Source organism: Xenopus laevis, chromosome 3L (assembly GCF_017654675.1).
Source record: "Xenopus laevis strain J_2021 chromosome 3L, Xenopus_laevis_v10.1, whole genome shotgun sequence".
Taxonomy (NCBI): domain Eukaryota; kingdom Metazoa; phylum Chordata; class Amphibia; order Anura; family Pipidae; genus Xenopus; species Xenopus laevis.
This window is the reverse complement of record NC_054375.1, coordinates 138,310,615-138,324,893: the sequence shown is the minus strand read 5'-3', so window position 1 is coordinate 138,324,893 and position 14,279 is coordinate 138,310,615. Positions and strand designations below refer to the sequence as shown.

Genomic DNA, 14,279 nt, shown 5'->3' with positions numbered 1-14,279 from the left:
TACCTCTATACCCTAGAATGGACTGTTTTTGGATCTTATGACTGATGACTCTGAGAAAGGCCAAGTAGAGCATCTAGATGTCCCATGTCTCAGCATCCCGGGCAGTCTCACCTTGTGCTCTGAAGGACTGTGTGGGGAGCGCTGGTTCCTTTGCAGGTGGGGAGGGATGAAATCATCCAGAGTCAACAAGAACTCATTCTCCACCTCCTGTAGGTCCGTTAGGTCCATCTGCCGATTACAAAATAAAAAAAAACTCAACATCTCGCAAGAGAAACTAATAAGCGACCACTGAGCATGAAAATGATTATGAGTGAACACTCAGTTCTGCTAATAAAAAACATTGCCATGATTCAGGCACCGACATATTGTTCTTATAAGCCAATGTGCACACCAATTTGCACGCCTGCCGAAAAAGAAAAGTGCACAAGAAACAGGGCCACAAAAGCCCAGAGAGTGACACAGTTGAGTACTTGATACATCTTCACTTACATCAGTAACAGCGTCTGTCTCAGGTGTACCTCCGGCTATAGTCTCACAATGTCCTCAATGTCTCTGCTCCACCACGTATGTGCTGCGACGCTCTATTCTTCCAAGTGAAAGCACACACCCAGCTCTGCACTGATTACTCACACCCCTCTCTTTTTCCATTTCCATACACACCCTGCTCTGCTGCTGGTCCCATTTGTGCCACACAAACACCCTCTGAACTCTGCCCTTGCACTCAGATGAATGTTTAACAAGTCAGCCAACAAAGGTCACAAATTAGATAATAATGCCCGAGAAAGTGAATGGGAGAAGAATGAGTGTGGGAAAGAGAAAGTGAATGGGAGAGAGTGAAAAGGAGAATTTATTAATGAGCAAGAGAACAAAACAAAAGGTTCTAAGGGTGAGAGGGGTTAGAAATGTGAGACAGAGTTAAATTAGGGGTGAAAAAGAATCAGAACGGGCACATAAGTAACAGTGGCGGCTTTAAGGAGAAAGAGGGTCCCAGAGCGAGAGATGGAGAAAAGAACTCGTAACTGGAAAGAATGAGTGATACAGAACACATGAGTAGGCAGCATTATGCAGAATAATTAAAGGGGCAGTCGTCCTACACGTTGCATGAAAGAGAAAAGAGCCCACTGACCGGGGAGAGAGTTTGTTCTTGCACTTCTCACTTCCTGATCAGAAGCCTGGAGATCTTCTAGGAGAAGAGACAGTATGATACAAGCTTCCCACGCAGGAAACTTAGTACAGCTGAGCTGACAATCTGAATGGGGCAAATGGCTGGGGAGCTGCTGGGCAAAAAGCTACAGACTTTCCCATTTGTGCAAAACCATAACTGTACAGAGGAATGTTCCATGCCCAGAAGAGACTGATAAGAAGAATATATTGCCTTTTTATGGCTTAGACATGCAAGTTCTCATTATTAACCCTTGGCACACCTGCTAAATAAGAAGTAGGATGAAACAGCTGAAAATGGGATTTAAAATTGAAATACAGAACAGAAATAACTGTGGGGGGGATAAAAGAATTAAGTGCATGGGTTAAGGAGCTACACAGCACAATAAAGTCCTTCCAACCTTCCTGCATATGTCCAGTGAGCGGCAGAACAGATGTGGTTATTGCTGGTCATGTGATTAGCACAAATTCTCACTGTCATATTTGTGAGCAGGAATCACCTGCAGCTGCGTTGGTACCGGCTGGGTCAGGGCAATTATCATTTAAAGGGGTTGTTCACCTTTGAGTTGACCTTTAGTATGATGCAGAGAGTGATATTCTGAGACCATTTGTAATTGGTTTTCATTTTTTATTATTTGTGGTTTTTAAATTATTTAGCTTTTTATTCAGCAGCTTTCCATTTGCAATTTCAGCCATCTGGTTGCTAGGGTCCAAATTACCCTAATAACCATGCATTGATTTGAACAAGAGACTGGAATATAATTAGGGGAGGGTCGAATAGTAATATAAGTATTAAAAAGTTGCAATAACAATACATTTGTAGTCAGAATCAGAACTGCTAATTGTAAGCAACTTTTCAATTGGCCTTCATTATTTATTTATTTATTTTTTTAATTATTTACCTTCTTCTTCTGACTCTTTCCAACTTTTAAATGGGGGTCATCGACCCCTTCTAAAAACAAATGCTCTGTAAGACTACAAATGTATTGTTATTGTTACTTTTTAATACTTATATTACTATTCCAGTCTCTTATTCAAATCGAGGCATGGTTGCTAGGGTAATTTTCACACTAGCAATCAGATGGCTAAAAATTGCAAACTGGAGAGCTGCTGAATATAAAAGCTAAATGACTCAAAATCCACAAATAATAAAAAATTAAAACCAATTGCAAATTGTCTCAGAATATCACTCTCAACATAATACTAAAGGTTAACTCAAAGGTGAACAACCTTTTTTTTAAAGGACAAGTACCACCCAAAAATGAAAGGGTTTTGTGCAAATGTAAATATAATGTAACATTTTCCTGCTCTGGTGAATATTGTATATTGGCTTTAGAAACGCCTCTACAGGTTATATAAGCAAATAACAGATTAACTGTATAGAATAGAACGGTTTCTGTACTTACACAGGAAGGTACACACAGGGGTCAAATGTCTCAGCTGGGTCACCAGATAAAATCTTTAAAGGGACAGTGTACCCCCTTTTTAACACCGGTGCTATAAATAGGGATTGTGCTTAACATACTTTTTGCCTATTTTTTCTAATTAAGAAATATTTATAGTTTTTGTTATTTCTTGCCCTAACATACCTCCCAACTGTGCCATTTTTCGCTGGACAGTCCCGTTTTTGACAAATAAATCCGCAGTCCCGGATTGTTAGTGAAATGTCTGAGTTTCTCTATGATCTCCTGCACTGAACAGCCAGAAAAAGACACAGAGTTTCTAAAAGTTAATTAAGTCTCTTGGCAGAGAGCCCAGAATACCTGCACTTAGATACATTTGTAACAATTTAAGGTACAATTGTAACTATTTAAGATAAGCAGGTTTCTTGGGAGAACTGAGGCTTTCAGCTTAAAGGGCCATTCACATTCATTAGCAAAACTGTAACACATAAAGCAAGTGTTCCAGAAACTCCCAGAAATGTGTTCAAACCTTTCATAACCTGCCATGGGCATATATTTAGGGGGAGTGGCCATAAATGGGGATGGTCAAAAAATTCTGTGCGGCAGATCTTTTTATCCCTCTTTCCTTTTTTCAAATGTCCTAAACAGGGCAAAATTTAAAAAAATTAAACTTAAGCCACAGTTTCCTGATCCCAAAGTTACACAAACCAGCAGCCCACTGAGAAGCCTCTGGGGTGAATCAACAACCCCAAATGTAGGTGACGATGGCTGTGGGAGACAGGCACTTACCTCTTTCTCTCTCAGCACTTCCTCCTCTCACTTCTCTGTGTTATCACCAATCTCCTCTTTTATTTCAGGAACAGCACGAGAGGTAACAATAAACCCTTCTTGACTCCCAGAAATAAAAAGTCCCCGATTAACTCTTTCATAGCACGTGTGACCCGTCTGATTCTTTTAAAAGAAAGGAATTTCCCCTTTGCCCCTAGAAAAAGGAACAAAAACAACAACAACAAGAAGAAAACCCTGGCTCCCCTCTTAATAAGAGAAAACTTAAAAGATTCAGGACTATTAAACTTAACCTTTCATCATCTGCAATATATTATGACTTCACATATATAAATATAAAGGCAAATAATGTAATGTAAAAATGGCTCATTTGTGTATTTCTTTATATAGCACTACTTGTATACAGACAGGAGAGGACAAACAATGCAATAAATACCTGCAGTTACAAATGTAAAATGTAGGGATGCACGGAATCCAGAATTCGGTTCGGGATTCGGCCTTTTTCAGCAGGATTCGGCCAAATCCGAGTGCCTGGCCGAACCGAATCCGAATTTGCATATGTAAATTAGGGGAGCGTAGGGAAATCAGGTGACTTTTTGTCACAAAAGAAGATTTTTTTCCACTTTTTCCTTTCCTGACCCTAATTTGCATAGGTTCGGATTCGGTTCGGCATTCGGCCAAATCTTTCACCAAGGATTCGGGGATTCGGCCGAATCCCAAATAGTGGATTCGGTGCAACCCTAGTAAAATGCCACATGTTTATTATCAGCAGGTAGTACAGGTATGGGCCCTTATATCCAGAATGCTCAAGACCTGGGGTTTTCCAGATAGGGGATCTTTCTGTAATTTGGATATTTATCATTTAAAATCTACTAGAAAATCATGTAAACATGAAATAAACCCAATAGGCTGGTTTTGCTTGCGATAAGGATTAATTATATCTTAGTTGGGATCAGGGAAAAGGGAAATAATTTTTAAAATTCTGGATTATTTGATTATAATGTAGTCTATGGGAGACGGCTTTTCTGTAAAAGTTGGGATCAAGTATAAGTTTCTGTTTTATTATTACAGAAGAAAAAAAAATAAAATGTAAAATATGGATGATTTCAATAAAATGGAGTCTATGTGAGACGGCATTTCTGTAATTCGGAGATTTTTGGGTAACGGGTTTTCCTGATAAAAGACCTTATACCTGTACAAAATGTCATGTTCTGTATATGCTACTTTTTCTCTGAAAATTTCCATAAATAAAAACATTTAAAAAAAAAAAGACCTTATACCTGTACCCTCAAATCGTGTGCTTAATAGGGAAAACCTATGCTGGTCTCTGTACGAGCTAAGAAAACAAGAGGAGCTGTCCCTGCTACAGACATTGCCATTATCACCCCATTCAAATCACCTGACTTTGAATGATGGGCCCCATTGGCAGATAAAACAATAAAAGGCCTATGGGAAGTGATAATGAAGCTTAGGCAATAGACAATGGCTGATTAGGCAAGGCTGGAACTGCAAGCTGAATTTTGGGGTAATACAGTGAAAAACTCAAAATTTTCCCACTTGTATTTCCATGGGAAAATAAAACAAAAGGTACTGTGGCCCTTTAAACCTTTTCACGGGGTTATTTATCTTCATCTTTCCACCTTAAACAGAATGTAACAATAGTGCCCCACGCAGCCGGCGGCCCCATAAAGGCCCTTTGTGCTTTGTCCTCTTTTCTTTGCATATTCAATGCCGGATTTGTGTCGGAACAGAGAGAGGATTGTAGCCTCGGCCTCGTGCATTGCCTCTCGCTCTGTGCTGCATTCAGCCAATGTGGAAGAGGAATTTGTGAAATGTTAGTACATCAATATGGAAAGAAATTCATAGGTGCACCCTGATGGCCTGTGCCAAGCTATACTCCCTCTGACACCCCCAGAATGTCTTATGGCATCCTCCAACTCCACCAGCCGTGCATTTAAAGGTCAGGTGCAAGGGCAGGCGGCAGCCATTGGAGGGTGGGTTCATGTGGGGAGGGTGACTCATGTGTGGCGTAGGCACTTTTTCGAAAAGGAGTAGAGGGTGGCGTACTTGTCCTTTAACAAACGCACATTCAAACTTCCCTTTTTAACACAACCCTTAAAGTCACAAAGTTTACACCATCTCTAGTCGTCCATTTCAGCCAATCAAGAACTGGTCACCTAAGAGCAACCATCCCACTGGTTGCTATAGGTAACTAGACCCGGTGCATTGCATTACATCCTAGAGGTTGCCATTCATTATGTCACTATTGTGAGTCCTGGTTAGATTGGCCCTCTAGCCCTTTATCAGTGATATATATATATTTGCTGATATCTGGTAATTCACGCAGAGCCCCTCCAGATTTTATTGCTGGCAGGGGGGGGGCGGCATGGTCTAGTTTTTCGCTGCGACTTTCTAATTTATCTTTCTCTGTTCTTTTCCTATTCTGACTTCCAAACTAACGTCTGGTTACTAGGCAAAGTAAGCCATAGCAACCAGATGGCAGTTTCAATTCCAAAAAAAGAGCGACAGAATAAAAAAAACTTGTTTCAAACACTCCACAAAAAATAAAGACCAACTGAAAATTGTCATACTTTGTCATACTAAGGTAAACTATTGTAAAGAGGTTTATTCACCTTTGAGTTAACATGATGTAAAGAGTATAGTTCTAAGACGATTTGGATTGTTTTTCATCTTTTATTATTTTTGAGTTATTTTTATTCCACAGCTCTTCAGTCTGCATTTTCAGCAGTCCAGTTTCTAGGGTCTAAATTCCCCTAGCAACCGTGCAGTGATTGACTAAGAGACTGAAATATGAATAGGAGAGGCCTGAATATAATATATATAATATATCAATAACAATACATCTTTAGCCTTACAGAGCATTTGTTTTTTAAATGGGGTCTCAGAGTGACCCCCCCATTTGATAACTGTAAAGAGTCAGAAGAAGACAAATAATAAAAAGAACTTTAAAAAAATAAAAGATGAAGACCAATTGAAAAGTGGTTTAGAATTAGCCATTCTATAACTTACTAAAAGTGACCTCAATGGTGAACCACCCCTTTAACTATAATCCCCTTTTTTATTTAATTGTCTTCCCATGACAGTATTAAATATAACACATAAAAATGATTAAGCCATAAGGATAATGACTAAGGCAAAGCAGAATAACTTGCAGCATAAGCCCTATTTTACCCCAACAAGGGCTAAGCGAGGGCTGTGGTTGAACTACAACTCCCATCATCCTGTGACAGTAGAGTTATATAGGAATGTCTGAAGCAGGGCGGTTTGGCCGAGGATATGTGGAAGTGGTGAGTGTGTTGGGCGTTTGTGCAGCTGCTGGGAGTCTGGCATGAGCTGATCACTGTGTTCCTCAGTGGAATGTGAAGTGGTGGTTTTGGGTTCTGGAAGGCGCTTTGGGAAAGACAAAAGTTGGAAATATTCAAGCTGCAGATTTGCTCCGTCAGCACCAGCGCTTTGGCATTTCTTCTAATAAATCTATTTTGATGTTTCTCAGAATACCAGCCCCAAGTGCCATTGCTTTTTCTAATGGGAGGAACCCCTGGCTGCGCCCAGATTGTACTCTACCACCCACATACTCCCCACGGGACGGAGGCTCATTTCTTAATCAATATTTTTATTCCCTTTGGAAGCCCATGCGGCAAGTCAGATGGAAATATGATCCGCTTTGTCCCCGTGCCACCCCTTTATCTGAGCCTGTGACTGTAATGGGAAAAGTCTGCAGCACAGACCTCTCCATACACATCAGAGCTGTCCTACTGATCAACTACCTTAAAGGAACAGTAACATCAAAAAATAAAAGTGTTTTAAAGTAATGAAAATATCATGTAGTGTTGCCCTGCATTTGTGTAATGCTTCAGAAACACTACTATAGTTCATATAAACAAGCTGCTGAGTAGCAATGGTGGAAATTGAAAAAGTCTATATGTCACAGGTTAAATAGTGGATAACAGATAACACCATTATGTTCTACAGAGCTTATCTACTGTGTAACCTGAGCCTTTTCTCCTTTGAATGGCTGCCCCCATTGCTACACAGCAGCTTATTTATATAAACTATAGTAGTGTTTCTGAAGCAAACGCACCAGTTCTACCAGTGCAGAGCACTTTCACTTTTTGATGTTACTGTTCCTTTAAAAGAGAAGGAAATAATTAGTAATTTTTGAGTACTTGACCATCGAATAGGCCAAAATTAGATTCGAATTGAAAATTCGACCATTCGAAAATCGAAGTACTGTCTCTTTATAAAACAAGTGCTCTGTAAGGCTACAAAATGTATTGTTATTGTTGCTTTTTATTACTCATCTTTCTATTCAGGCCTCTCCTATTCATACTCCAGTGTCTTATTTAAATCAATGCATGGTTGCTAGGGTAATTTGGACCCTAGCAACCAGATAGCTGAAATCGCTAACTGGAGAGCTGCTGAATAAAAAGCTAAATAACTCAAAAACCACAAATAATAAAAAATTAAAACAAATTGCAAATTGTTTTAGAATATCACTCTCTGTATCATTCTAAAAGATAACTCAAAGCATTTAATTCCCCAAGCAGACAGCCTATCCAGTACGAAGCTTCATGCACATGGTGCACTTTGTCCCATTAATATTAGTTCACTACACAGGGCTCTGAAGGAATGAAGCAGAAATCCCCTAAAGGCCCCATTCATTATACATTTTTAGCTATTTCAGTGAAATGTAATTACTATTGAAAGGATCATTTGTCTAGCGGTTTGCATGCTCTGCACTGCTGGCTCTGACTCCTGAAGCAACGTTGCAAGCCAACTGATTAAGAAACATGGAGGAGAACTGCCTCCTTTCAGAGTCAGGGAGGATGAAAGGGTTAATAAAACACTGCTTACATCAGTGATTACATTTACGAATAACTTGAAAACCATTGAACATGTAATGAATTTATACTGGACAGTGGAGGACCCTTTAATGGCTCCACATCACATTAGAGGCTTATTTACTAAAATAAGTGCAGTAACCCACAGCAGCCAATCAGCCGTTAGCTTTGGTACATCTAGAGCAGTTGAAACAATGAGAGCAAATACCTGTTACTATGGGAACTGGGAAAATGTTCATGCATAAAGCTCCCCATACACAGGCAGATATAAACTGAAGACAGATTAAGTCAGCAGCTTATTGGGCAGTGTATGGAGCCCTCCGACCGGCTTCCCTGATCGATCTGCCCGAAAGTTGTCCAGATGTCAATCAGGCAGGTTTAAAAATCAAGTTGGATGGAGGACCACGTCTGTTTGTTGATGCGACCCTCGATCCAACCGCCCGTATTCTTCTCATTGTGATCCAATCGTTGGATCAGCCCGATATCGGGGAGATATCTGCGAAGTCATCCTACGTATGGCCAGCTTTAATAAAGGAGAACTATTTAATTGCAATCGGTTAACTGCTGAACTACTACAGATACTAGCCTGGTTATCTGTTTCTTTTAGATACTGTATATGTATCCAGGGGCGACTTATTAAAGAAACAGTTCAGTGTAAAAATAAAAACTGGCTAAATAGATAGGCTGTGCAAAATAAAAAATGTTTCTAATATAGTTATTTAGGCAAAAATGTAATGTATAAAGGCTGGAGTGACTGGATGTGTAACATAATAGCCAGAACACTACTTCCTGCTTTTCAGCTCTATAACTATGAGTTAGTCAGCGACTTAAAGGGGACCACATGGTACATATCTGTTCAGTGAGTTTGTAATTGATCCTCAGCATTCAGCTCAGATTCAAACACAACAGATATGACCATGTGCCCCCCTCAAGTCTCTGATTGGTTACTGCCTGGTAACCAATCAGTAGAAACCAAGAGAACTGCAAAGCAGGAAGTAGTGTTCTGGCTATTATGTTACACATCCAGTCACTCCAGCCTTTATACATTACATTTTTGGCTAACTAACTATATTAGAAACATTTCTTATTTTGCACAGCCTATCTATTTACCCAGTTTTTATTTTTATACTGAACAATTCCTTTAAGTCTGAGTTGATATAAAATTGCCTATAGAGAACTGGAGGGATAGACTCAATAGTTCCCAAACGGGAACTATGGTTTGGAGCAGTGTCACGGGGTCTTGGGAAGATATGGAGTGAATGGCTATTTGATCTCCTACCTACACCTGAAAGCTCAACTTAGTGGTGATTTAGAGTAAGATTTGGGTTCTCCTTGAGATTCTTAGAACTACTGGCTGAACTACTGGCCAGTAGGCTGATGAACAGATTGGTAGCAAGTCTCAAAGGGCAATAATCCAGTACCCCCCATGTCCTTCCAACGCACATAGGGGTATATTTATCAAAGAGTAAAGTTAATAGTGAAGTTCCACCACTAGAGTGAAATTCCGCCACTCTCCATTCATTTCTATTGGATTTTTATAGGCGTATTTATCAAAGGGTGAACTTTCACCCATTGATAAATATGCCTTTCAAAATCCCATAGAAATGAATTGAGAGCTGCGAAATTTCACTCTCGTGGCGGAATTTCACTCTTTGATAAATTTACCCCATAGACTTTACGGAGATCCTATAGTCCAAGTCATGTCATTGCCATGACCTTCTTAGGAAAAAAATAATGAGTCAAATCTGTAACAAGTTGCAAACTGTTATCTTTCTCTAACCCTGTTTGGTAAAAGGAAGTGCAGTTTATTATGGCCCCTGTATAACAGTGTTATTTATCTCTACCCTACGGCAAGTTTTCAGTATTTACAGTACTGAGTCAGTGCCTGATAACTGGGGTGCGGCAGGAAATGGAACGCTGCCCATTTATTACAGTCTGTTTGATATCTTCATTTCTGTGTTGTTAAAGGGATACATGGGTGATTAGGGTAGCCTAAAGCCTAAAGGGTTTATTATCTGGGTTTTAGAGTTTATTATAAGTGCCAAGTCTAGCAATCAGGATGGGAGAATAAGAAGAAACAGATCTCTATGAATGTGTGTACAGAAATCAGCCTTGACTACTTTTAAGTGTCATGATAACATTTATATCTTCTATTAGACCTTGGATAAGGAACTGACCTTAAGCCCAATCCCAAGAGAATATGGTAAATCAGACTGGGGTGACTGGAGACACCAACCTAATGACAGTGACTATACTGGGTTAAAGGAACAGAAAAAATTTAAAGGTTAATTTAAAGGGATACTGTCATGGGAAAAAAAAAATGTCTCAAAATGAATCAGTTAATAATGCTGCTCCAGCAGAATTCTGCACTGAAATCCATTTCTCAAAAGAGCAAACAGATTTTTTTATATTCAATTTTGAAATCTGACATGGGGCTAGACATATTGTCAATTTCCCAGCTGCCCCAAGTCATGTGACTTGTGCTCTGATAAACTTTAATCACTCTTTACTGCTGTACTGCAAGTTAGAGTGATATCCCCCCCTCCCTTTTCCCCCCCAGCAGCCTAACAAAAGAACAATGGGAAGGTAACCAGATAGCAGCTCCCTAACACAAGATAACAGCTGCCTGGTAGATATAAAGCTGGCCATAGATGCAAAGATCCGATCGTACGAATCATCGTACGATTGGACTTTCCCATCTCCCGACCCGCCACTAACCATTCAGATCAAAGTCTTACCAGTCAGATTAGTTAAAGAACAGATCAGCCGATGTTCTGCCCCTGACAGCAATCGTACGATATCTATGTCCAACCAAAGCTGGTGACAGTCTCCCACTGAAAATCGTACGATCGGCAATACACGCAGAGATATTATCGGCAGCCGACAAATTTTCTAACCTGTCCGATCGACCAAACGACCGATCTCCGCCGGACGAAAAATGTCGGGACTCTCCACACACGGTCCGAAAATCGTACGAATCCTCGATTTGTACGATCAGATCTTTGCGTCTATGGCCAGCTTAAGAACAGCACTCAATAGTAAAAACCCATGTCCCACTAAGACACATTCAGTTACATTGAGAAGGAAAAACAGCAGCCTTCCAGAAAGCATTTCTCTCCTAAAGTGCAGGCACAAGTCACATGACCAGGGGCAGCTGGGAAATTGACAAAATGTCTAGCCCCATGTCAGATTTCTATATGGTCTCCTTACTTTGAGTTCTGTGACTCAAATACCAGAAGTCAAATATCTCCGTTTCTTCAATTGTAAAATGTTCATGGGGGGGGTATCTGGCATTCCCAAGACAATGGGCTTTTTCTTTCTTCTTTTAAGAATGTCTATGCGTCCACTGGCTTAGTTAGTGATAGTTAGTTCTTGTTAGTTTCTATTTTATTTTTACATATTACTTCATTGTAAGTTATACATTCTGTATAATATGTCATTGTATTAATCTTCTTATTCTGCATACTATTTGTTATCATATTGATTTTTATGGTTTATTGTGAAAAGCAAATAAAATATTTCAAATCGAATTGTAGGTTATCTGAAGTAAGAAAAAAAATAGGCAAATCAGTGAAGATTTAGCATCAGTGATATTTTAGCTACTTTATAACGGTTCTTTGGGGCCCAGGAGAGTGACAGATAAGCCAACACTGAGCCACACATGGAATGTCTGAGGCTGAAGCTCAGCTGATGGGCAGTACTCTCAAAATATTATACTTTGTGCTTGAAACTGAAGTGCAATATTGGGTATATAAATAGTAGAGTGAGGTTGGGAAACGTCCTACTGAAAAAGGCAGTCATAGATATAGCTTGAATGGAGAAGTGTTCTTCTTGGGAGTCATGACTGTGTCTTCTTCTTCCTTCTTGCCTGTGGTTAGGCAATACTCTTATATGATTCATCATCCCGTGGCCGGGATTTTATAGACAATTACACCACATAGCAGTGGGTTTTAGGACTTTGAGTCCCAAAGTCCCCTTTAAGGTTCAGGAAAGTGCCCCCTAACATTCAGGCTTGGCATCCAGGATACTCCAGAATCTTATTTCCCCCCAACATTTTGCCCTAACTGGCCTTCAGGCATTTACACCCCTGTCCACCTTAGCCAAAACTCTAGAGTCAGTCCATGCCCAATCTGGGCATCGCTCTGATGTAGTCCCATGGGAGTTATAGCAAGATACATTTCAAATACACACATATACACACCTGTAGCATTGAGAGGAGGGGTTGATAAGAAGGGGTGGTTGAAGCAGAGCAAGAAAACAATGTTAGAAGATCTACTTGACTCAACTTAACAGCAATGGAATTATTATAATGAGTGAATGGTGAGGGTTATGTTTTGTATGGGACGTGAGTGGAATCTAATTATTATCTTCGCCAATCGGGTATTTCCAGTGAAAGGTCGGGCCTTCTCTAGGTGTGACATGTGTACTTTAGGGCTTTCTGTTCATTGTTTAACACACACACATTTCTTGCCTACAGGAATTTCATATTTATTTTAGTTACCTGGCAACAAACACCAAAGTCCTGTCCTTTATTGTGTTTATTCATATTTGGATACCATTGCAAACGCACCCTCCTACAGAGACAGAAGGCTAGCGCACAAATTGGGACTTAAAACATGCAGATTTGATAGAGAACTAGTGTTTAATGACTTTTCTTTGTATAACATCATCATTTTGACAAAAAACGGCCCTCTAACCTCAAACTGGTGGTCTCACAACTAACCGACCCCCAACGTAATAACTACGGCATTGTTTTATCACCATAATTCCTACATTTTAAGACATTCAGGGGTACCTGCAGGGCCTTTCTATATTTATTAAAAAGACAGCCTCAAGAAAGCAAAGAAATGTGACCAACAAGTCATTGTATAATGGTGTATACATTTTATACAGCGAATGAACTCTGTATTAGTAAAGGCACCTTCCTGTCCAATATCTCATTCCTAAACTAAAGACATTAATGTGGAGTTGACTCTCCCTATGCAGCTAAAACAGCTTCTGCTCTTCTGGAAGGGTTTCCATTAGATGTTGGAACATTGATGTTGGGATTTGCTTTCACTGATATTAGGGGATCAGGCTGGGCTTTCAGCCTTCGATCCGATTTGCCTAATTTGGGTTGAGGACAAGGCTCTGTGCAGGTCATTAAGTTCTTCTACTCCTGTCACCTCCAACCAACATCTGTATGGACCTTGCTTGTTCATAGTGGCATTATCCTGGTGAAGCAGGAAAGAACCTTCCCCAAACTGTTGCCACAAAGTAAGAAGCATCGAACTATCAAGAACGCCATTATCTGATGTAGCCTAAAAACATGTAGGGACTAGTGGGGATTCAGTAAGGCTCCAATGAAACCCTTGCAGCTCACAGTGAGTGCCATATATACTAAAGGTGACCATAGAGGCACCGATAATATTGCATAAATAAAATTTAGTACAATATTCGGTGCGTGAGACGAGCCGACCAATATCGGCAGAAATCTTGGTTATCGGTCGACTTGTTAATTGGGCATCGGACGATTCAGCTCTACACGTGTGTATTGAAACAGAGATCTTTCTTGGAAAGATCATAATTGTAACGTCTATGGCCACCTTAAGTGGCACAAGAACAAATTCTTTAGCTATCTGAAGGTACAGGTTCTGAAGAAGAGGGAGTTCCCGCAAAAAAGTGGCCACTATTCGACTACAGGACAAATTCTTTGTTCTTGTAGAAAGGATCATGGATCGGACAGCTACACAATTTCTCATATATTGGATCTGCAAGGTGATTAGCAGTATCCTCATGCCTGGATCCATTAAGCCATCACTTTTTATCTTCCATAAATTAAAGCTGGAATTATGCCACTGCCTTCCAACTAATCCCAGTGTCACATTTCCATATTAACCAGGAAATGGCTTTTCCAGTGCCGTTCCCTCTCTTGCCAATGCTAATGAGATAAAAGGTCACGCTTGGTTAGTCACGGCATACCTGTTCCACGTTAACAAAAGAAATCCATTGCTTCACCCATGCCGTTGTTGCACAAGATGCAGATGCCAGAAACGGCTGTAGCAAGGGATTAGGCAAGGCATGAGTA

At 40.1% G+C, this 14,279-nt stretch overlaps 1 protein-coding gene across 6 annotated transcripts in view; it reads right to left on the bottom strand.

The window, feature by feature from the left end:
• sorbs3.L (sorbin and SH3 domain containing 3 L homeolog) overlaps nucleotides 1–3,535 on the bottom strand; it is a 30,563-nt gene extending 27,028 nt beyond the window's left edge. For 2 of the 6 annotated variants that reach the window (XM_018253522.2, XM_041587017.1), the window contains exons 1-2: nucleotides 490–1,107; nucleotides 112–228 (exon numbers count right to left, since the gene is read on the bottom strand). In XM_018253522.2, the coding sequence (XP_018109011.1) occupies nucleotides 112–228 (117 nt within the window). In that variant the 5' untranslated portion in view covers nucleotides 490–1,107. The other 4 variants (XM_018253526.2, XM_018253528.2, XM_018253525.2 and 1 more) reach the window with 4 other exon arrangements.
• Nucleotides 3,536–14,279: the final 10,744 nt, after the last annotated feature.